General features: G+C 44.3%; 1 protein-coding gene across 1 annotated transcript in view; it reads left to right on the forward strand.

The window, feature by feature from the left end:
- LOC143933975 (paired box protein Pax-6-like) overlaps positions 1 to 24,066 on the forward strand; it is a 118,861-nt gene that overhangs the window by 35,941 nt on the left and 58,854 nt on the right. The window contains exons 3-4 of the mRNA XM_077457192.1: positions 6,835 to 6,993; positions 14,748 to 14,830. Coding sequence (XP_077313318.1) covers positions 6,835 to 6,993; positions 14,748 to 14,830 — 242 coding nt within the window. The remainder of the gene's footprint in view (positions 1 to 6,834; positions 6,994 to 14,747; positions 14,831 to 24,066) is intronic.

Genomic DNA, 24,066 nt, shown 5'->3' on the forward strand with positions numbered 1-24,066 from the left:
GCTCCGCACGCCTCCGCCGCCCGTCTCAGCCTCTTGAAAATCACATCCAGGTCGGCCATTACAGAGGAGCAGAGAAAAACTGCCTCCTCTGTGTCACGCTGGGATCCGAATGATCCCCTAAAGCCACACCCCTCCCTTTTATATGACCCCTCCCCTACACTGAACTTGCTTCCTGCAAACCTTTTTCCTCAGCTCCACCCATAAAGCTTAACCCTCTGTGTCCCTCATCCACACTGTCATGTCCAGCACTCCTTATATCATTGCATTCATAATCCGTGCTTCTCTTAAGGGCTCGTCGCTTGGGGTTATGACAACCTGTTCTGTGCAAGTAGCACAGCTTGTAGCATCCTGTTGGTGTCTGTTGCTGAAACCAAGGGCTTGAAGCGTGCACTTCATCCCACAGAGAGGTGATTATGAATTCAGATACCATGGTTATCGGCTAAACTCAATCCTTTTGTTCTTTAGAAAATGCTTGTTTTACAAAACATTCACATTATTTGACCTTTTTATGGTCTCTGAAGACAGTTATAAAGATTGAAAGGTACCTGTGGATTAATTATAGTCACATGGTGCATGCAATTGACAAGATTTTTTTTAGTAAATAAAGGACACTTGACCCAGGTCTGCAATTTGTGTGAATTTCTGGACATTTCAGTAAAAAAATTGGATGACACCACTATTATTGTTATTATTATTATTATTATTATTATACAGGATTTATATAGCGCCAATAGTTTGGGCAGCTCTTTACAATATAAAGGGAGACAATACACTAACAATACAATTTAAAGCGGTTCTGCACACATTTTTCTCTCTTATTGCTATTTGTTTTCCGCACCTCCAAATACTTCTCAATGCCCCTTTATTTAAAAAATATTTCTCCTACCTCTCGTTCTCTGCAATTTTCTTTTTCTTCCCCTGTGGCTATGGGTGGGGTTTCTGCGGGGATCAGCATAATTTCCGCTGATCTCCACACTGTCTCCTAGGATCTCGTCTAACTAATCCCAGGAGTCATTGCGGATATCAGTAGCGAAATCTCGCGAGATTTCAACGACGTGACGTCATCACGCCGCCCGTTGTCCTGGCAACATAGAAAATTACACAGCTTGTAGCTGTAGCCACTGAGCATGTGCGGGAACCAGCAAGGAATGCTGGTTCCTCCGAAAAGAGGGAAGGAGGAAGTGATTGCTTGTGGACTTCAAATGCCGGACACGGATAGTGGGCAAAGTCACGAAAAGTAAGGTATTTTTTTTAAGCACATATAGTTTAAACATTCCACACACAAAAAAAAAAAAAAATTGGTCAGTGCAGAACTGCTTTAATACAAGAGGATTAGAAGGGCCCTCAGCTCTATGCATAGCATTAAATGGCTATGTAGTGAAACAAGGGATATATTACTACTCGGTTCTCCAGCTTCCTGTGACACTGGTCCATCTCCAGCCTGCTTACTGGACATTCTCCCTGTTCCGCCCCGCTTCATCCAGTCTCTAATAGCAGAGATGTTTCATCCCTGTCCAAACCATGCTGTCTCAACCTCCACAACAGAACACACTCCTTTTTAACCAATGACACTGCAAAGCTTCTAATTCACTCCCTGGTCATCTCTCGCCTTTACTACTGCAAATCCTTCCTCATTAGATTGCCTTTACATAGGCCATCCCCCCTTCAATCTATAATGAATGCTGCTATCAGACTAATCCACCTTACCATCCACTCAGTATCTGCCACTCCTCTTTGCCATTCCCTTCACTGGCTTCCGCTCACCCAATGAATACAATTCAAAGTACTAACAAGAACTTACAAAGCCATCCACAACTCTACCCCAGCTACATCACTAACCCAGTCTCAATATATCAACCAAACTGCTCTCTTTGGTCCTCCTGAGATCTCCTGCTCTCTAACTCCCCTCTCACTTCCTCCCGTGTTCACCTCCAGGACTTCTCCTGAGCTTCTCCCATCCTTTGGAATTCCCTACCCCAATATGTCTGACTATCTTCTAATCTATCCATCTTTAGACGATCCCTGAAAACCCTTCTCTTTAAAGAAGCCTGTCCTGCTTCTTACTAATGCACTGTGTTTTTACATTCTCCATCAGCTCATCTACCACAGTTATAACCTTTTGTATCACTTGACCTTCCTTCTTTTCTATCAATTGACCTTCCTTCTTTTCTATCACTTGACCCTCCCTCTTAGATTGTAAGCTCTAATGAGCAGATCCCTCCGATTCCTCCTGTACTAAATTGTATTGTACCTATTATGTCTGCCTTCATTTTGTATAATAATTATGCTGGAAGCATAGCCAGATGTATCTAGTGCCTAGACACTGCAGACAGTGTTCCAGTAGACATATTATAGTACAAAGTGAGAAAGGAGCCGCTTGAAAAAAATTAATTTTCTTAAATTTTTCATCAGGAAATGCTGTGTTCTGTTGAGGAGACTGTTCAGCCTAGCAAGCTAGTAGTTGCCTATCCAGCCAGCAAGTGGAGCTTTAGGTTCCTCTCAGTGGATTTCACATTTTGCGCCCCCCCCAGACTGTTTGGGGACCAGACTATAGTTTGAATAAAAGTATGACCAAATTCCTATGCACACATTTTATTTGTCGTGCAAAAAAACAGGAAAAAAACAATACAATACAATACTTAAAATAAAGAACAATTTTAATCAACATAGAATTTCACAGAATCCCCCTCCCCTTCTCATCACAGACTCCTCTCCATCACAGAGCCCCCATCATAGATCCCCCCCCCCATTACAGACTCCCCCAACACAGAACCCTCCATAACAGACCCCCCCATCAAACAGCCCCCCAACACAGAGCCCCCCATCACAGATCCCCTTTTACAGACTCCGTCAACACAGAGCCCTCCATAACAGATCCCCCATCACTGATCCCCCATAACATTTCCACCCATCACAGACTCCCTCATAACAGATCCCCATTATTACAGACTCTCCCATATTACAGTCTCCCCCATAACAGATCCCCCAACACAGAGCCCTCCATAACAGATCCCCTCATCACAGACTGCCCCATAACAGATCTCACCCAACAAAGAGCCCTCTATAACAGTTCCCCCCATCACAGAGCCCTCCAGCGGTATTACATTGCTCCTTCTATAACATCACAGCACTCCCCACCCCCTCTGCTACCTTAATCACACAAGATGCAAAAGCATGGCAGGTCCGGACAAAGGACGGGACTTTGCAAGTGAAAGGCAGGTGATTGATTGCTGGGACTGCCCCGCTGCCTAGTAACCAATTACCCACTTCTTAACTCAAAAGGTCCTGCCGTTTGTCCATACCTGTCATGTTTCTCTCTTTTTATGATTAAGATAGAGGAGAGGGGGAGTGCTGCGATGCTAAAGGGGCAGTCCGCGGGTTGAGTAAATCACCCTGCTGGGCCGTAGTTTGAGGACCCCTGGTTTACAGAGACCAGCAGCTTAAGTTGACATTTACACTCTATGGAATGACTTGTAATTTCATATCCCTTATTAGGAAGCTTTTTCCAAAGTTTCAATTAGACATGCTGTTTCTTTAGATAACCTACAGTGCTCTTGAAATCCTTTGTTATGTATGTTTATTTGTAAAATACAAGTTTCATGCACACACTTAAAGAGATAATAAAAAAAAAAGACCAAACAGTTTAAAAAATAAAACTTTTTTTTACCCAAACCATTACCGTTTATTAGTAGCAGATGTCTGGCCACAGACATAAGGATCTTACCTTCTGTTAAGGTAAATTTTTTTCACAAAATACACATGCAGCAATGCCAGGTTACATTGAAATTATGCTTTCAAACACAGGAAAGGACGTGCATTTTGTGTACAGTTAATTTATTACCTTTAGGAGGAAAACTGGAAATGTAAAAAGATTGTAAGTCTGACATGATACAAATGTAAGTTTTTTAAAGGCAACCAAACAATTGCAGCTCTATAGATCGATCTTCCTGGCAACGTCTATGAAAGATCAGATTTTCAGATTATTTGTCTCTCTACCAATTTTTATAATGGTAGTTCAGACGGTCATCTATTTTCTATGTGTAACCACAGGGAATATCATTGGTATGTGTGGAGGAAAAGGGCCTATACACATATATTGTTCTCTGATCAGAAAGCCAGATTAGATGATCTTATGTTTCTAGTTTACTGCAATTGTTTTGTATGATAAACAGTTGTTTATACCAATAGCCAACAATAATGTTGTAATTGATTCTTGATTTTTTTTGACTGTTCTAAAAGTCTCCACTGTTGGTCACTGTACAGTTACTTGCAGTTAGCTGACACTGCATGGTCTGTTAATGAACAAATCTATTACCACCAGATCTGTAGCACATGATATAAATGAGAAGCATAAAGTTACCAGTAGACACTAGAGGACAACTGGACTTACAGGTATGATCCAAATACTTTCAGGCAGCAGTGTCTCTAAAAATTTGACTTTGGGTTGGCCATGGTCAAACTTCCTTGTTTAGCCTGTGCTCAGGAAACAAGTAAGGCTCTCACAAATACATCTCGGTGTTGGCTTTTATAGAGAAACACATCAGACAAACACGTTAGCCTCAAAATGATAACAATTTGTTTACTTTTGCAAAGTATGTGTACTGTTGCTTGGAAATCCATCTTCAATCCACCCTGAGATGCTTGCTGAGCCCCAAAGAAGAAGATGGTCCACATAGATGTAGGATTTTTTTGTTTTTTGGAGAAACATCAGTGCTTCTGAATAATCTAAAGGCTCTGACATCCAATTTACACCTACGAGCCCTGAAAAAGGGAGATCCAATCCCCTATGGTCCTAATTAACTTCAACTGGAGAGCCACAAAGTTAAAGCTCTGATACTCTACCAAAACGAAATATTTTCATTATATTGAATGGTGCCTTTTACACCTGAGCATTATATTCTTTGAAACTTGTTGCTCAAAGTTCAAAAAGTTCACGAGCTTCTTTGAGGCAGAATTGCTTGTTTTTGGCTCTTATAGATGTTAATGGGAGCACCTGAAAACTCACGTAAAGTGTGTTTTTATACAATTTCATACTTCTCCTCTTAAAGAGGAACAATTATCCCTAAGTAGGATTCAAGTCAGAAAAGGGGAATTTCCTACAGGTCCCTTTGAGTTTACAGGCTCTAATACCCTATTTGGTATAATAAGTGTATCGCAGACCTTCTTTTGTGGTCCTGCTGTTAACTCAAGTTCTGAGCAAGCAGCCAAGCCATAAGGCATTTTCAGCCAGGTGCATTAAATCTCACTCAGACCTCAGACAGTAATCATTTTTTTTTTGTTTTGAAGAAATGAGATGGGGTTTGGGAAAACTTTGTGATGCCCAGAGCTAAACAAATTGAATGAGGACACTATCTTGAAACGGTTAACTGAAGTAAGTAGAGTTTTCTGCACAAAAAGTAACAGTTCTGCACAGGGATCATTCCCTCCTAGCAAAAGGGGTATACAGGCAACAGTCTCTCTTCTGAGAATTCTGTAAGGCCCAATCGCTGTGTCCCAGGCAATCTGAGAGCCTCCTTCCAGCTTCAGTTGTCACTGGCACACAAGTATCCCAGGAAGATCCTCTTAGGGATGTTGCCTGGGTGTTCCTGCATCTTTGGGGTGATCCTTCAGCTCCTTGGTGAGCTAGAATCATCCAGGACTTCTTAAAGCTGAGGCTTAGAAGGTTTAAGAGAACTTCCATGTTGGCTCACTGTCCAGCAGGGAAAGGGCCCTGCTGCTCTCTGCTCCAGCCCCTATATACCTCTCTCAGCCCCCTGCTGGTCACTTTCCCAACCAGAGATTGGCTGATGCTGTATGCAGGGCCAGCTCAGGCTCTAACTTCTCCACCCACTATGTTCCAGAGTTTTCTGGAAAGACGGGGAGGCAAGTCTGCAGCTGCAGAACCCAGAGTAGGCAAAATTCAATCACAAGCTTCACTGGCTACAGTAGAGCCCAAAACACACATTTTTTTCATCTTTCTACTAGCACCTAACTAGGAGGGTGGTACATACGTAATATGGTAAAAAGTCAATAAACATTTGAGTACTGTTGTCATAGTTTGTAAATTTAGTAAAAGTATAATTTGTGCAGCAGTTATCTATTTCACATTGATTTTCATTTACCTAAAGTTCTGTAGTGTATGTGTGAGGGAGCACTGGACCTTGTCAGTGGTGGGTAGGTTCTTGACTTGTTTCTGCCAATCCAGCTGCCTTCAAGGCCTGTACTTGTAATCACACTGGAGGAAATACTATTAAAGGTTTGGTTAATTTCTAGTCCATTCAAATTGTTTTCAATCAATGCCTGATAAAGGGGCATTTTTGGATCCCTGAAATGTGTTGGCTACTCTTTGGATTCCCCCCTGACTTTTTTTTAGAATAAAGTCATATCTGGACCTTATAGCAGTAGGTTGTTGCTTGAATTTCTACTCTTGTTACATTTACTTGTGGAGGGACCTCAGAGTGGACCCCTTTAGGAGTGTGAAGAATGCAGAGGTAGTTGAAGAATACTGTGTGTTAATAAAAGGTCTTGGAAACTCCAGCCAGTTAGAGGACAATAATCTCATCCTTCGTGTATGACGTAAAACATAGCCAATGCATTTTGGCATATTGTTGTTCCTCCATTTTTAAGGGCTTGGTTAGCTTTAAATATTTTGGTCATGGGCACTGCAATACATGTCCTAATATGATCTATGCCTACAGTGGCAAAACAGATACTCTGGAACACCGCTCCCAAGACTTTCATTTTACGCCTACCTCCACATTTTTTTAATAAGAAAGAAATATGTTACTTTAGATCAAAAGTGAAATGCTACTTTTAAACATGAAGTATTTTAATCCTGATTGTATTCTTTTTCAGATAGCTGTCAGCAGCTGGACAGCAGTCTAGACTCAGAACATCAGACTGGGGCAGTGAACGATGACCTGGATGACTCACAGATTCGACTACAGTTGAAGCGTAAACTCCAACGCAACCGCACATCCTTCACTCAGGAGCAGATTGAGGCACTAGAAAAAGGTCAGTAAATGGATCTCAGCAGACTGCAGGTCTCTATAAAATGTTGCTGAGCTTACTGTCCTAATTTAAATGTGGTCATCTAGGGTGACATATGCATAGTCAACTATGTCGAGGTAAAATATACATTTAACAGTGAATTATTTTACACTTGACTGGGTTCATTTAGAAAAAATAGAAAAACAGAAAGTTAGTTTTGAGTCACAAAGAAAAAATTGCTTCCTGACCTTCAAAGCAGATTAGCTCCCTGAATCAAAATATGGCCATATTACAGTAAACAATTTTTGGGCAAATTTTAGGCATTTTGCTAAGGCACTCCCAAAGAAACCTGAAGGCACACTGGTTAAAAAAGGCTGATAAACAGATATTAATCATTCTAATCAAGGTAGCATAGGTACCCTTTGGCATACCTCCCAACTTGTTAAGATGGGAACGAGGGACACCTATTATCAAACGTATGTAGGCATGGGGCACACCCTCTGCCACACCTCCTTAAAGGAAACAAAAAAAGATTAGTTAAACCAAGTGCTTTTTTTTTTACCGCTACTATTCCTTTAGGCTGGATTCACACCTATGCAGTTTTAGTGCTTTTTGCATTTTGCAGATTTGCACTGCAATCTATTAAACATTGTTTCATATGGAAAATGTTCTGTAGAGCAAATCTGCAAAATGCAAAAAGCACAAAAAATGCATAGGTGTAAATACAGCCTTATACTGACTTTTGGAATTTATAATTGCAGCAAGTTAGAAATTGGATGAAAGGTTTAGCACTGGGAAACACTTTTTGAAAGATAAATAGTGCATTTTTATATACAACTATATAGATCAGACTAAAATGAGGGACAAATGAGGAGGAAAAGATGGACAGAGGTGCTTTGTTCAAAATCAGGGACAGTTGGGAGCTATGCCTCGGTCAAATTCTGTGATTAATACAGCCAACTCCCAGAAAGAGGATTTTGCAAAGATAAAAGTGTCTTTCTAGTGTCTGTCTTTGTATGGTTTCCGTACACATGTTGGCACAGGAAGGAATCAGTGATGCATTAAGCGACTGAGACCACATTGTACACATGGGAGACCTGCAAGTGTGAAACCAGCTTTGCTTCCGCCGAACAGAGAGGAGCTGTGCTATTACTCAGCAACCTCCTAGCAGCACAACGTGGGACAGGAGCAGCTGCAGAATAATCTTTCCTGAAAGGTCAAACTTTGTAAACTGGCCATGGGATTTTGGGCATTATGCAGAATATACCTCTAGGCGTTGGCATGGATTTTTAATTTATGTCTAGAGCCCCTGGAGGCCCTAAACCCTGCTCTATGAAGCAAACTGCAAACAAATGTTTGCATGCTTATATTGTTATTTGCCTTGCTCACTTTACTATTGGCCTTAATGGCTTTAACAGCCTAAGTAAAGGTTTTTCAGCCTTACAAGAGCTATTGCTATAATGTGTAAGTAAGCACAACATATTTGGAAGTTATGGCACACTTCTAGATCTCTGTCATTTCTCCAAGTCCATTTTTTTTATCTCTGTCTTCTTCTGCCTCTAGAGTCTTTTGTATTCTGGATTGGCAAGAATGACTTAACTTCTCTGCTGCTGATATTGTACACTAAGCCACGCATGCATGTGAAAAACTGCTAGCAAAGTAGAAGGAGGAATGTACAAATATACCAAGGAAATTTGAAGGTACACAAAATTCTATTTCATAAAAAAAGTAATTTAATATGTTATTTGGCTAAAAGTCATAATACATGAATTATTTTATGAAATTGAATTGTATATACCTTCAAAGTCCAAATATTTATTTAGCATGGTATATACTATATATACTGTATGTTTAGATAGCAGGATGGCAAGAAAATCCTATGAAAAGGATCAAGTCATCGAGGTCATACATTAAAATTGATTGTTAACCACATGTATAGTGGGCAATTGTTTTATTTTTTTGCACACATTTTTAAATCTGAATTGAGAAATTACTGTACCCCCCCCCCCCCCCCTCCAGCAGAGGCACTGGAGAATAAAATGGTGTCAGTTTTGCTGCACAATATTTGCACAGTTATTTGTCAAACACATATTTTCAGGAAAAAATGCACCAAAATGAACTAGTGCAAAAAATGAACTAGTGCAAGCAAACACAATGGGGGTTATTTATGAAAGACAAATCCACTTTGCACTACAAGTGCAAACTGCACTTGAAATTGCACTGAAAGTGCACTTGGAAGTAAAGTTGCTGTAGATCTAAAGGGGAGACATGCAAGGCAAATAAAAAACAGCATTTTAGCTTGCATAAGATTGGATGATAAAATCAGTTGAGCTTCCCCTCATTTCAGATCTACCCCTCAGATTTAGATCGACTGCACTTCCGGTGCAATTTCAAGTGCACTTTGCACTTGTAGTGTAAAGTGGATTTGCCTTTAGTAAATAACCCCCAATGCTGTACCCAATTTTTTTGTAAAAAAGAAAGATGTGGTTGCTTCGCATAAACAGATACTAAACATGTCAAGTCATATTCATTTTTTATTTTATGTTATACAAGTCTATTATTATTTATTTTTTTACACTTTTTTTTAAACTTTATTGCCACCACAAGAGTACTAACAAACCCTCTATCTGATAGCATGGGCAGGTGACAGGTCCTCTTTAATTTTTATGATGAAAGCGAATCCATTTTTAAAAACATACTTTCCATTGCCAAAAATGCTTATCTTGAAAGCTACCCCTTTTCATAGAAACACATGGGGGTTATTTACTAAAGGAAAATCCACTTTGCACTGCAAGTTCACTTTAAAGTAAAGTCGCTGTAGATCGCTGTAAAGTTATTTGAAATTGCAATGAAAGTGCACTTGGAAGTGCAGTCGCTGTAGATCCGAGGGGACATGCAAGGAAAATAAAAAACAGCATGTTAGCTTGCACATGATTGGATGATAAAATCAGCAGAGCTTCCCCTCATTTCAGAACTACCCCTTAGATTTAGAGTGACTGCACTTCCAAGTGTACTTGCAGTGCAAAGTGGATTTGCCTTTTGTAAATAACCCCCATGATCTTGCTCCCAGTTGAGTGGTTTTATCCTGATAAATGGACCTCGAATACAAACGCAGTATGATCTCGACAAAGGAATGAAGGATGCCATCTTACAAAATGCAAGACACTAAAGTGAACCTGTCATAAGAGAAATATGGGGCCTGCCATTGCCGACAAGCTTTTTAAAATGCTATGTTAATTTAGTCACAAGTCATTGAGTAGAAACAAGCATACCAAGTTGGAAAAAATCGAAAACCTTTTTTCGATTGCTGATAAAAAAAAGGGGGGGGGGCTTAGCAATTTATCTCTCCTCAAGGATTCTGTTAAAGCAGAACTACAAAATCCATTGATTTAACTCTTTCCCAAAACAGTTACTATCAAAGCTTGCCATGTATAACTGTCACAGCAGCTTGGGCTCTCAACTGAACTGTCAAGCAATGAAAGGGCTAGTGTCATAACTGATCACATGTGCAGCATTATGGTAACTGCAGATCAAACAGAGGCTATGATGGCAGCTTCCTTGGCTGTAAAGGTGTTAAAGGATAGATAAGTTTAATTTCACTTTAGGGATGTGGAGCAATAATCCCCCGGGAAAAAAAGTGGTTATCATCCCTAAAACAAAACTAACATAAGGTTTGGAACTCCACTTGTGATGTAATTGAAGATATACTAGAAAAATAGAGCTGCAGGTATGCTGGGTATTATTCCCCCAGAATAGTGAACGACCAAACCCTTAAAGAAAGAGGAAGAACCGGCTTGAAAAAGAGGAAGTGTGACTAGGACACCTGTTACATTATCTTATTTCTCTTTAAATAACCTTTTGTCCCAATAAAGTTATTTCTAACCTTTAAAAAAAAAAAAAAGAAAAGAAAAAAGAAGTTATTTCTAACTAGATATAGCACAGGTACCCAAGAAAATCAGAGTCTGAAAGATGATAACCTGTCTATATACAGTGCCTTGAAAAAGTATTCACACCCCTTGAAATTTTCCACATTTTGTCATGTTACAAACAAAAATGTACTGTAAATGTATTTTATTGGGATTTTATGTCATAGACCAACACAAAGTGGCACATAATTGTGAAGTGGAAGGAAAATAATAAATGGTTTTAAAAACGTTTTACAAATAAATAAATTAAAATTGTGGCATGCTCTTGTATTCAGCCCCCTTTACTCTGATACCCCAAACTAAAATCTAGTAAAACCAATTGCCTTTAGAAGTCACCTAATTAGTAAATAGAATTCACACATGTGTAATTTAACCTCAGTATAAATACAGCTGTTCTGTGAAGCCCTCAGAGGTTTATAGAGAACCTCAGTGAACAAACAGCATCATGAATGCCAAAGAACACACCAGACAGATCAGGGATACAGTTGTTGAGAAGTTTAAAGCAAGGTTAGGTTATAAAAAAATATCCCAAGCTTTGAACATTTCATGGAGCACTGTTCAATCCATCATCCGAAAACGGAAAGAGTATGGCACACCTGCAAACCTACCGAAACGTGTCCACCCACCTAAACTGATAGGCCAAGGAGATCATTCATCAGAGATGCAGCCAAGAGGCCCATGGTAACTCTGGAGAAGTTGCAGAGATCCACAGCTCAGGTGGGAGAATCTGTCCACAGGACAACTGTTAGTTGTGCACTCCACAAATCTGGCCTTTATGGAAGTGTGGCAAGAAGAAAGCCATTGTTTTCGAAAGAAAGTCAAAAGAAGTCCTGTTTGCAGTGTGCGAGAAGCCATATGGGGGACACCGCAAACATGTGGAAGAAGGTGTTTTGGTCAGATAAAACCAAAATTTAACTTTTTAGCCTAAAAGCAAAATGCTATGTATGGTGGAAAACGAACATTGCACATCACCCTGAACACACCATCCCCACCGTGAAACATTTTGGTGGCAGCATCATGTTGTGGGAATGTTTTTCTTCAGCAGGGACAGGGCAGCTGGTCAGAGTTGATGGGAAGATGTATGGAGCCAAATACAGAGCAATCTTAGAAGAAAAACTTTAGAGTCTGAAAAAGACTTGAGACTGGGGCAGAGGTTCACCTTCCAGCAGGACAACGACCCTAAACGTACAGTTAGAGCTAAAATGGAATGGTTTAGAATGACCCAGTCAAAGTCCATACCTAAATCCAATTGAGAATCTGTGGCGATTTTTGGACAAAATGTAGAATATTTCAAGGGATACGAATACTTTTTCAAGGCACTAAAAGCCTGATTTACCCTCAGCAACCAGATTGCAGAGCAGATTTGTAAATTATATAAATAGTTTGAATAATTAACAATAATATGGTTGCAAACAGATACAGATTTTGGTTCTAAGACTATGGCAAGTATACTAAAGCAACCTCAAGCTTGGAAGCACTACTCCATCATGTTTCCAATAGAAAAGCATGCATTAGAGCATTGCTTCAAAATTTCTGCCTGGAAAGTAACTATTTGTTTCCAGAGTGCCCTTATCTCAGGGTTTCTGGAGTGGTTTGCATAGGTGTGCAAAAAAAAAAACATTCATAACTAGGCTTATGCAAGAGTCTGAATATGTAGTCCCTAACTATCATACCTAATATATGCAGACCTAAACTGGCAATAGATGGATCGAAATATGGCTGATTCAGCAGGTGCCAGACGAATTTTGATCCATGTATGACAATCTGCATTCGATAGAAGATGATCATTAGAGTCAATCAGAAATCGCACTGGTGTGATCCAGGCCTAAGTCTACAAGCTACTATTCCGTATACTAGGGTTTCCCATCACTCTCTGCCTCTGACTCTTTCCGAATTCAGAGTTCCGCCAAAAAAAAAGAAAAGAAAAGTCAGCAGCTATAAATACGGCAGCTGCTGACTTTTAATATTACCTATCCAGGGCACCCGCAATGTCCTCACCTGAAGCTGATCTGTCCCTCAGCTCCCGGGTTAAGGCGCCGGCCTGTGTGTCTCCCAGAAGACAGCGGGGGGGGGGGGGGAAATGGAGGAGGGGCCGGACATGGACATTGCATAGATAGCTGTGGATAATGCGGCAATCTATGCCCAAAGTGGGAGCAAATACCTGGATTATACTGTGGGGATGCACCAAAATGTTGGCCACCAAAGCATATCAGCCCAAAATTGCATTTTCGGCACTTTGCCAGAAGAGAAAACCCGCCGATAATAGAGCTGAAAATGGGGTGGGGCTTGGGCAGGGTCCTGCCCCTGGTGTCCCTCAGTACAGGGGTGTCGTTCTGGAGAGCCCCTGCCCAGTCCGCTACCCTCCCTCCCTCCCTGACACGGCGGCAGAAAGGCAGAAAGAAAAACAGTGCTCTATGGAGGAAAGCTGTCAGCACACCACGATAAGGAGCGGCTTGTCTGTATGATCAGCAGCAGAAGCATTATCAGTGTGCAGCACCACGGGGGAAATCCTATCAGGAAATCCGTATGCTGGTCCGACGGACCAAATACGTTGCAAGGGAAACTATTGGCTACTGGCTATTGAACTTCCTTTTTTAGTCCCATCTTATGTCATCACGTAATGGACGAATGGACTTTCGAATGGACTTAGTCGGAAATCCGCCAAAAGTCCGTCGGGAAGTCCGGTCATGTGTACGCGGCATGAGGCTGGATTCATACACTAGTGTTATAATGTTGTGCATTTGATGTGTGTTAACCTTGAAATGCATTTTACTGTAGTTTTTTGCACTGTATTGCACTGTGTTACAGGTTTTACTGCATTTTTCCAAACATACCTAAATACAAAGCAAAACATAATAAAACGACTATGAGGGAATGGTAAAGTTGTGCAAAAGTACAGCATTTTAATGAACGCATATTTGGAAAAGCCCAGCCAATGCCTGGTTGCCTTTTAGGTATCTGCTGTCACCACAAGATGCCTGTTTTTAGATTCTAATGTCAAGTTAAAGTAAGTGACAGAGCAGTTGTAGAAAGAAGAGGGACAGAGGGATTTGGATCAAAGGACTGGTTCAGACAGGTGACCAGGAGCATTGGTAAGCATTGCTAATGCCCCGTTTACAGCCATCGATTTGGGATTGCGAGCATAATCGCCGCAATTCTGCTCATGATTCCAAATCGTAATGCAATGCTGGCAAAACGCTGTGTGTGTGTGTTCGGGTGAAATTCATTTTCAATGGTCTCTAAATGCATTGCAGTTTAAATCGTGCTGCAATCATAGCAAAACCGCATTGGGAAAAGATTGTCACTCAAAAAGGAGCAGGAGCTTCTTTTGGGTGACAAGCTTAATATGATGCTGCGATTGTACCGCGTTTAGGTGCCATTGAAAATGAATGGCCCCCAAACATGCATTTTGCCAGCATTGCAGTGCGATTTGGAATCACAGGAAGGTTTGAGGCAATTTCGCCCACAATCCCAAATTGCTAGATGTGGAATAGCAGGTAGTTAAGCTGTAGTTTTACTGTGCCCCCCAACTGCCTTTGTAAAAGAAGGACATGCAGCCACTCCATCTCCGGGATGTATACATGCCACGGGCGCAATGCTTTGCTTCAAGGCCGTGGCAAAAGTTGAACCATATGTCGCATTTGTACCGCTGCCAAAAATGACCCATTTAAGTATATAGGACTGCACCATGCTGCAACCACAGTTCCATGCACTGTGGATCTTGTTTCAGAGGGGCTGCTGCATGTGAGAATGAGCCATAATAAGGAATTTTGGAGAACTATGCAGTCAGATGAGAAGAAAGTTGCTATGGAATGGAAAATATACCTAAGCTATTTATCTTTTGTTTTTAAGAATTTGAACGGACGCACTACCCCGATGTCTTTGCCAGGGAAAGATTAGCAGCAAAGATTGATCTGCCTGAAGCTCGCATCCAGGTGAGGCTAATATTAATTCTCATGAGTGGAAACACTAGCAAAATATAACATGTACTCAGGGTTACATGAGCGTGCCAAACTCTTTGTTACCGCTTGTTGTTTGTATCCCCATCAATGCTCTGCTAATGAGATGATGGACAAGAAATATTTAAATTTCATAGAAGCAAAGAAACTCTATCGCCAGTGTAGCCTAGGCTTTAAGGAGGGGCTATTTATGTATGTAAAATGCGAGCTGCGATGGAGTATCTTTGTCAACTTTGAAGTCACATTTTCTTTATAAAGTAAAAAAGTAACAGTACAGCGCAAAAGTAATTAAATAAATAAATAACAATCAATTAATATAGTGCATAAAAACACAACAGTCCATAAGTGAAAAGAAAACAGGTGTAGTTATCAGGAAGAGTCCACTTGTGCAGTGTGTCTTCAATCAACATAACAAGTGATGATGTGATCCCTTCACCAATGAGCAAGATGGACTCTCACCTCAAATAATGGACCCCTGATATTTCAGACAGGTCAAAAAACGCATGTTCCCATCATGGGTAAATCACAGCATTCAGTAGACATATCAGGAGAACTCCGAGAATAAATCCTTTTCCGTATCCTCAAATTAATATGATTCCATATAAAACATAAAAAACTAAATCTAGTGCTCTCCGTTTAACCGAATTTATTAAAACAGAAACAGTAGTATGAAAGGTACACTCACATTCTGGTGCACTGATCTCCAGTGCTGAGTGCTGAGCATAAAAACAAATGTAACATAACGTCCATGCGCGGATCAGTGTAGCAGCTTGCGGATGACGTCACGGCTTAGGTCACGTGGTCCGTACTTGTTGCGTCCCTGAAAGTAGGCGGGACTTCATCAGCGGCGACGGCGTGACGTCGGACAGCCGCTTTTAAGCTAGTACACTGATAATAAGCCAATGAGAGAAAAGATAGTGCGCAAGGCAGTTACCCAGATATGATGCATAATGGACATTGATTGGGACTTTTATTAATTTGAGGATACGGAAAAGGATTTATTCTCGGAGTTCTCCTGATATGTCTACTGAATGCTGTGATTTACCCATGATGGGAACATGCGTTTTTTGACCTGTCTGATATATCAGGGGTCCATTATTTGAGGTGAGAGTCCATCTTGCTCATTGGTGAAGGGATCACATCATCACTTGTTATGTTGATTGAAGACACACTGCACAAGCAGACTCTTCCTGATAACTACACCTGTTTTCTTTTCACTTATGGACTGTTGTGTTTTTATGCACTATATTAATTGATTGTTATTTATTTATTTAATTACTTTTGCGCTGTACTGTTACTTTTTTACTTTGTAATGTGGGATTTGGTATTTTGACCTATAGTATTCTAGCTGCATTTTTTACTATTTCACTTATTCATTTTGTTAAGCGCTGATTGATTTCTTGTTTTATACATTTTCTTTATACTAGAGTTTGTAAGGAATGTATACTGTTCTGTGTATATTGTCTTTTTATGTTGAGAATTAAAAAAAAAAAAAAAAGAAGGTTTTTAAGTCATGTGACTATTACATATGTATATTTCATATTTCAATTTCCAGCCAACAGGTAGAGCTCTTGGCGCCTTTTCGTGTGTATAACAGGCTAGTCTTCCTGTAGATTAGAAGGTCGGGCTATTTAACATTCACCTTTTAAATGTTGCCACCCTCGGTGCTCTCCAGTGCACTGTATACAATTATGAACAAAGTACCTTTTTGCCTAATTTTCCTATACGATCACATGACCACAATGCCGTAGCATCTCTGTTTGATGTGCAGGGCTGGCAACAAGATGGAATTCCCTAGAGAGGTGACATCACCCACTGGCTTCCACTTCTGTAGGCATTGTTGAAGTGGGAGAGAGTCTTCTCCTACTATCTGCAAATTGCACATTGGGTCAGGAATTTGCAGTTACACGATCGCAAAGAAAAACACGTTGAAATAAGTATTTAAATTGTGTTTTGTACTTAATTGCATGCAGCACAATGGGGGGGGGGGGGGGGGGGGGCAGCAGGGGAGCCATCATGTAAAGGTAAATGTTATAAAGCCTGAAGTTCTACAGTAGAACTATGGCCTTTCACTCAAAGCGGAGTTCTAACCAAAAGTGGAACTTTTGCTTTACTGACTCCTGTTGCTGACTCCTGTTTCTGAATTGAGCTTTTGGGGAGGGAGCGGGGGGGGGCAGGTATTCAATTTTGACGGGTACCTGCTTCTACTTCCGTTTTGATCACCTTAGGCTATCGGAAGCGGAAGTTCTCCTTCCCCAAGTCTTCTGGGACACATGACAGGTCCTAGAAGACTTCGGGACCAGTCACAGAGCGCAGCGTTGCTCGCACATGCGCAGTGGGCACCCGGCTGTGAAGCCACAAGCTGTCACAGCCAGGTGCTCATAGTAGAGATGCCCAGGGAGGACTCAGAGAGAACATGGCTGTGGTGAGTGCACCACTGGATGGTGGGACAGGTGGTTGTGTTTTTTTTTTTGCAAATATAAGTTTTATTCAGAATTTTCACACATATAGGGTGGAGACCCCAAACAAGAAAGTACAGCATAGACAGTGAAGGACGCAGCCTCCCGAGTGCGCATCACAGTGACAGAAAGTGCGATTACCAACCTTGCAGTACAGTGTAAATAATGAGTGGACCCCACATATATCACTCCCTCTACCGAGTGCGGAGGGAGGACCAAAGACACACCAAGGCCGCTTAACAGCTCCAGGCCCAGGCCCGCAGATAGAGGTCAAGGCTATCTTGAGCCGGCGATAGGTTGCAACCATACGAAGAGGCATAAAGTGAGCGCACAAACAAAAGAGAGAGGGGGGGACAAGAGACTTGGGAAGGGGAGTGGGATAGGGTAGGGGAGCAGTGAGGGGAGAGGAGGGGGGATTGAGGGAAGAGGGGAGTAAGGGAGGGAAAGACAGGGGATTAATTAGGAAAGAGGAATGGGGGAGATTCAGAGTTCCCCCCGTGGATGCCTGTTGATCAGCACCGCTCCGCTCAACGCTCCAAAAGGCTCCTGCCTTCAGTCGAGTACACAAACGTATTCCAAAGCGACCAGGTCCGTTGGTAAACTTCTTGCCTATCTTGGGCAGTCATGATCAAATCCTCCATTTTGTTAATATCCTCCACTCTCCGCAGCCACATTGCCACGGAGGGGGGAGTTTGTTGCTTCCAGACCAAAGGGATACAAGATTTGGCTGCATTGGTGAGATGACGCAATATGGATCGTGCATATATCTTAGGAGATATATCCGACACGTGTAAGAAGAACGCCGGGTCATGCGGGATCTGCCACTCTGTGAATTTTTGGGCTATGTTTCGGACAGCCGTCCAAAAGTCAGAGAGCTTGGGGCAGGACCAAAAGATATGCAGGACTGTACCCCCCATCTCCCCACAACGCCAGCAACAGGCCGATACGTCCGGGAAGATAAGGTGGAGTCGGCTGGGAGTCAGGTACCATCTCGTGAGGATTTTATAATTCAGCTCCTGTGTTTTAGTGCATATTGAGGATTTCAGGGTGAACCGTAGAACCCGCGTAACTTGCGCGGGTGTGAAGGTGCGATCCAGATCCCCCTCCCATTTCGCAAGACTAGAGATACGGTGTGTAGGAGGTGGGGTATTCAATAATGCATACATTTTAGAGAGAAGTCGGGAGATGGGTTCCGTGCCAGAAATGTATTCCTCAAACACTGTCAGCGGTCTGGTATAAGCCGTAGGGTTCGGGATGGACTGTAGGAAGTGATGTAGACGCGCGGCGTTCCAGAAATCCAGACCATAAAGACCCTCGTGGTCCATAAGGTCACCAATAGAGACCCAACCGTCGCGTGTTACAAACTGAGGGGCCCTAGTAAGGTTGGAGTCCCGTAGCCTCCTGAACTGCGTGGTCGGCAGACCCGGCAGGAAGCCAGGGTTACCCAGGATCGGTGTCAGTGGCGACTCCGCGGTCGTCAGGGAACATCGCAATGCCACCTTCTCACTCTGGTAGAGAGTATTGCCTATGAGGGGGTGAGCTTTCACCTCTCTCGGCAACGTGGCCCTACACCAGAGAGCAGACTGCAATGGAGCCGGACATTGGCGTTGCTCAATTTGGACCCACAATTTGGTGGTGGGGTTGCGACCCCAATCAATCACTCTACTCAGATGGGAGGCGCTGTAATACTGCCCGACGTCCGGTAACGCTATACCCCCGTATCGTTTCGGAAGGGACAGTTGAGACCGTGGTATCCGAGGCCGCCTCTGTGCCCAGACAAAACGGGTAAACAGGGCCTGTATCTGTCTAAAATATGCAGGGGGGATTTTGATCGGTAAAGTCTGAAACAGATATAAAAATTTAGGTAAAATGCACATTTTCAGTAGATTACATCTACCGAACCAGGAATGTGTCCCCCTTTGCCACGAGTCCAGAAGCAGCCGCGTCTTAGTAAGTAAGGGGGGGAAATTGCATACGTACAGATCCGAAAGGTCTGGAGGAATGCTAGTGCCTAGATAAGTCAGGGCGGTCGTCGTCCACTTAAAATGAAAGCTAGAGCGTAAAGTTGGAAGTAACCGTGGCGGTACCAGTATCCCCATGGCTTCCGATTTGGTGAAGTTAATCTTTAGGTTGGATAACGTTCCGTACACCTCAAACTCCTTGAGCAGGTTCGGTAAGGAAATGCTGGGGTTAGTCAACGTGAAGAGCATATCGTCAGCATAAGCCGAAAGTTTATATTGCGCGTCTCCCATAACAACCCCCTGTATGTCTGGATTCAGTCTCACCGTGGCTAAAAAGGGTTCTAAAGATAGCGCGAACAGGAGAGGAGATAGTGGGCAACCCTGGCGCGTCCCATTGGTTATCGGGAAGGGAGTTGATAGTGTCCCATTGATTTTAACTTGCGCTGTCGGTCTGGAGTAAACCCCCGATATACGCGCCATCATCCGTTCCCCCAATCCCACATGCCGGAGCACAGCAAACAGGAACGGCCAGCTCACACGATCAAAGGCCTTTTCAGCATCTGTGTTCAACAAAACACACGGTGTTCCCGCCGATCTCACCACGTGAATCAGATTAAGCACCTTCGTGGTACTGTCTCGGGCCTCACGGGAGGGAATGAAGCCGACCTGATCTAAATGGACCAATTGCTGGAGATGGCTTGCCAGCCTAGTGGCCAAGATCTTGGTGTAAATTTTTAGATCCACATTTAGGAGAGAAATCGGACGGTAACTACCGCAGGATGCCGGGTCCTTCCCTTCTTTATGAATCACTGAGATGTGAGCAGCTAAGGAATCTCTAGTAAATTCCCCTCCCATCCCTATGGCGTTGAAAAGCGCAAGCATGGGCTGCCCCAGCAGGTCTAGTAGTCGTTGATAGTATTGCAGCGTATAGCCGTCCGGTCCCGGAGCCCTCCCCGGCTTCATCGTCCCTATAGCGTTACAGATTTCGGTCATGGTAATGGGGGAATCTAGTTCCTCCCGCACCGCTGGTGACAAAGAGGGCATCTGGGATCTCTCGAGATAATCGGTCAAAGCCGTCGGAGGTGGGGGATGCGCCCGCAAATTATACAGGTCCGAGTAAAAATTCCTGAACTCACGGGTAATATGCATGGGTAAGTGGACCTTCCGGCCCCCCGGCGCCACGACATGAGGAACATAAGTCAGAAGTCTACGCTCCCTTACCAGTCTCGCCAGTAGCTTCCCACATTTGTCGCCTGCCTCGTAAGTCATCTTGCGGCAAGATTGTAGGGCTGCTTTAGCCCTATAATAAAGTATATCTGTAATCTGCTTCCTGACGATTAGTAGGTCATTTTCAGAGGATTGGGAGGGGGCATGTTTGTGTCTGGCCTCCATGACGTGTAGCTGTGCTAAAAGCTGGTCCAACTGTTTGGTGCGCTCCCGTTTTATCCGTGCCCCATGTTTTATGAGGATCCCGCGCGCTACTGTTTTGTGGGCCTCCCACAGAACACCCGGAGCACAGTCAGGGAGGTCATTTTCCTGAAAATAACAATGCAATGTTTTGGTAACATCCTCCAAGACTTCCGGGGTCTGCAAGAGGCTTTCGTTCAACCGCCAAAATCTATTCGTCAAGGAGGAAGCGTCTGACAGTCTGTAGGTAAGGAAAACCGGCGCATGGTCCGACCACGTCCTGTCACCTATGGATGAGCTTTCAACCGCATGCAGTTGGGAGTGGGGTATCAGAAAGTAATCAATTCTGGTGTAGAGCTTGTGCATGGGGGAGTAAAACGTGTAATCTCTCTCGCCCGAATGTTGGAGTCTCCAGATATCTATGAGTTGTGAGTTGTGGAGCGTCTTTGCGATACGTTTAAGCTGCGCAACCGGCATGGAGGTTTGACCCGACGAAGTGTCCACAGACGGGACCAGCGGGGCATTAAAGTCACCCCCCAGCAACAACTGCCCCTCTTTAAATTCCTGCAATTTTTCCATGGTCCTCTCTAGAAAAGTGGCTTGGAGTTCGTTAGGGGCGTAAACGGCCGCCAAAGTTACCTGTACGTGGCCAAGAAGCCCCTTAAGGAATACATATCGGCCTGAGGGATCTAACAGTGACCCCTGGCACCGCCACGGGAGTTGACCAGAGAGGAGTATGGAGACCCCTTTGGATTTAGCTAGCGGGTTGGTCGAATGATACGTCCACGGGTAGTGTCTATTACGTAGATATGGCAGTGCAGTCGGTTTAAAATGTGTCTCTTGGATAAAGGCGATATCCGCATGGAATCTTCGTAGATCAGCTAAAAGAATACGACGCTTTTCGGGCGTATTAAGGCCCTTCGCGTTAAGGGAGAGAACCTTCACATGTGACACTGACATGATCAAATTGGGGGGAACCACCAAATCGGAGAGGGGGGGGGGAACACGGGGGTGGGTAGACGAGGTTAATAGGAAGGGAGGGAGGGGTCAGGAGGGACCAGGGCGGGGTTAGGGTGGGGATGGGGAAGGGGCAGGGGGGTGGAGGAGGGGGAAAGATATCAGAAGAAGGGATGTGATAGGAATAAGCAGAGAGAGAAAGGAGAGATGAAGACAAGAAAGTCAGAAGACAGATACCAGTATAGAAAGAGAGAGGAAAAACGAGGGGAGAATTAAGTGGAGGAGAGAAAAAGAAGAACAGAGAACCGTAACACGGGAGTGGGCCTAGTGCCCCTGTCTCCCTATAATAGAAATACGAGCATATAATCTCCCCGGGGGAACAAACCGTACCCCCCGGTGAGATATGCCAGCCTAATGGTGGGGACGAGACTGACAAGGAACCAGGCAGCCAGCTCCACAGGTTCGCCTCTCACCTCTGGTAGATCACAGATGCACCATGCAGAACACCTCAAAACTTCAAAACAGAAATATATAAAATACAGAACTAAACCAAAAATCAAATGTGCAAATAAAGCTAACAGATAGAGCAGAAGGACATAATACGGAGCAGCAACCCAGGGAAGGCGGTCAACATGACACATCGCAGCCGAGAAGGGTAAACAGAGGCCCGTCTGGGCACATACAACCCGCCGCCCCCACAAGTCTCATAACCCCCCCATCCCCGGACACACCCCACCCAACGCGGACAACGTGTACCGCCCGCCAGGATACCTGACTCGATGCGTCCCCCCCAAGCCAGAAAAAGGTTTTCCAAAAAACCAACCACCCCCCCCCCCCTCCCGGAAAGCATTGCAATCAGGTCCCACCACTAGTCAGCAGATATAAGGGCCAGCATACATCCGAACGTCTGAGCCCCCGGTTCCGGTCGTGTAAAGAGAAAGTTCCCGTCCGAACGGGTCACACGGGTGGCCTGGTCAGCGTAACACACCTCAGTAGCGTTCGTTTATCAAATCCAGGCGTCCCCGCCAAAGGGTATAGAAGAACCGTATGAAATCACATCGGGTAGCTGGTCCGCGCGTAGAGGAGTGCTGGCACATCAGTGGAGGTTAGCAGGCGGTCCTACCCTGTGCCAACCCAGGGCCAGTTAACAGCAATGTTCCCTAACAAGGGGTCGGCAGTACGAGGGATCATCCCCTCCCAGGTGACTCAGAAGTGGTGAGTCCAGGCCCAACTCGCCACACGGAGTAAAAAGACAAGCCTTCACACCGGGGACATCTCCTCAGGTAGGTGGTCGAGGAGGCGGCTCCATCAACGGCTCCACGGTGAGGGGGGGAGGCCAGGGAGGTAGCTGAAAGGGAGCTAAAAAGAAAAAATAAAAGGGGGGGGGGGGCGGCCATCCACAAAGGCCACATCCTCAACGTAGGACAACGGCATATCGTATAGGACGGAGGCAACAACAACGGAGACAGCCGGGGGGGGGGAGTGGATCAGGAATTAATCAAAAAAAAAAAGGGGATACCTTAGAGCTCGCGGGAGTCCTCCCCCGAGGGTGCCCTGGGTCTGCGGCGCTGTCGCTGTTGTCTGGGTGGAAAGTCATTCCGTCGCCCCCGGGTTGGCTCTTGACCTTGCGGACGAGGCAGAGACGTCAGCCAGTTCGGAACAACGATGGGCTCCACGTCCAGGAAACCGAACAGAGCTGGTAGTGAATCCACAGCACGTAGAGTAAAGGCTCTTTGGTCCTTGCGGAACGTCACCGAGAGCGGATAGCCCCAGCGATATGTAGCTCCACAACGGCGTGCAAGATCCAGCAGAGGCTTCAGTAAGGCACGCCGCTGGAGGGTGGCACGGGAGATGTCCGGGAGGATCTTCACCTCAGCGCCGTCAAATTCCAAGGTAGGGGCCTCCCAGGCCTTCCGCAGGACCTCCTCTTTAAGGCCATAATGGTGCAGCCGGCAAACTACATCCCGTGGCCGAGTCAAATCCGTCGACCTGGGGCCCAGGGCACGGTGTACTCTGTCAAACTCCAGTCTAGACGGCAGTTCCACTCCCGGAATACTGCGGAAGATTGCAGCAACCGTGTCCGCCAAATCCTCTGCTCCAGTCGCTTCAGGCAACCCCCGCAGCCGCAGGTTGTTTCTGCGGCTGCGGTCTTCCATCTCCTCCAACCTCAATTGCTGTGTGAGGAGCATGTCCACATGGGCCTCCTGCGAGGCCTCCATTGCTGCCATCCGCAACTCCAGGGCCGACAGAGAATGTTCACCGCCAGCAACTCTAATCGCCAGGTCTTTCACCTCCCCCCTGACGAGTGCCATCTCCTGTCGGTGTGTCTCCTCCACCCTATCTATTAAGGCGGTGATGTCTGCTCTCGTGGGGAGAGCCTGTAGCAGCAGGCGGAGGTCCGCATCGACCGGTTGCATTGAGCGGGGGG

Source organism: Lithobates pipiens, unplaced genomic scaffold (genome assembly GCF_037356315.1).
Source record: "Lithobates pipiens isolate NorthernLeopardFrog02 unplaced genomic scaffold, aLitPip1_a1.2 Scaffold_27, whole genome shotgun sequence".
Lineage (NCBI taxonomy): Eukaryota > Metazoa > Chordata > Amphibia > Anura > Ranidae > Lithobates > Lithobates pipiens.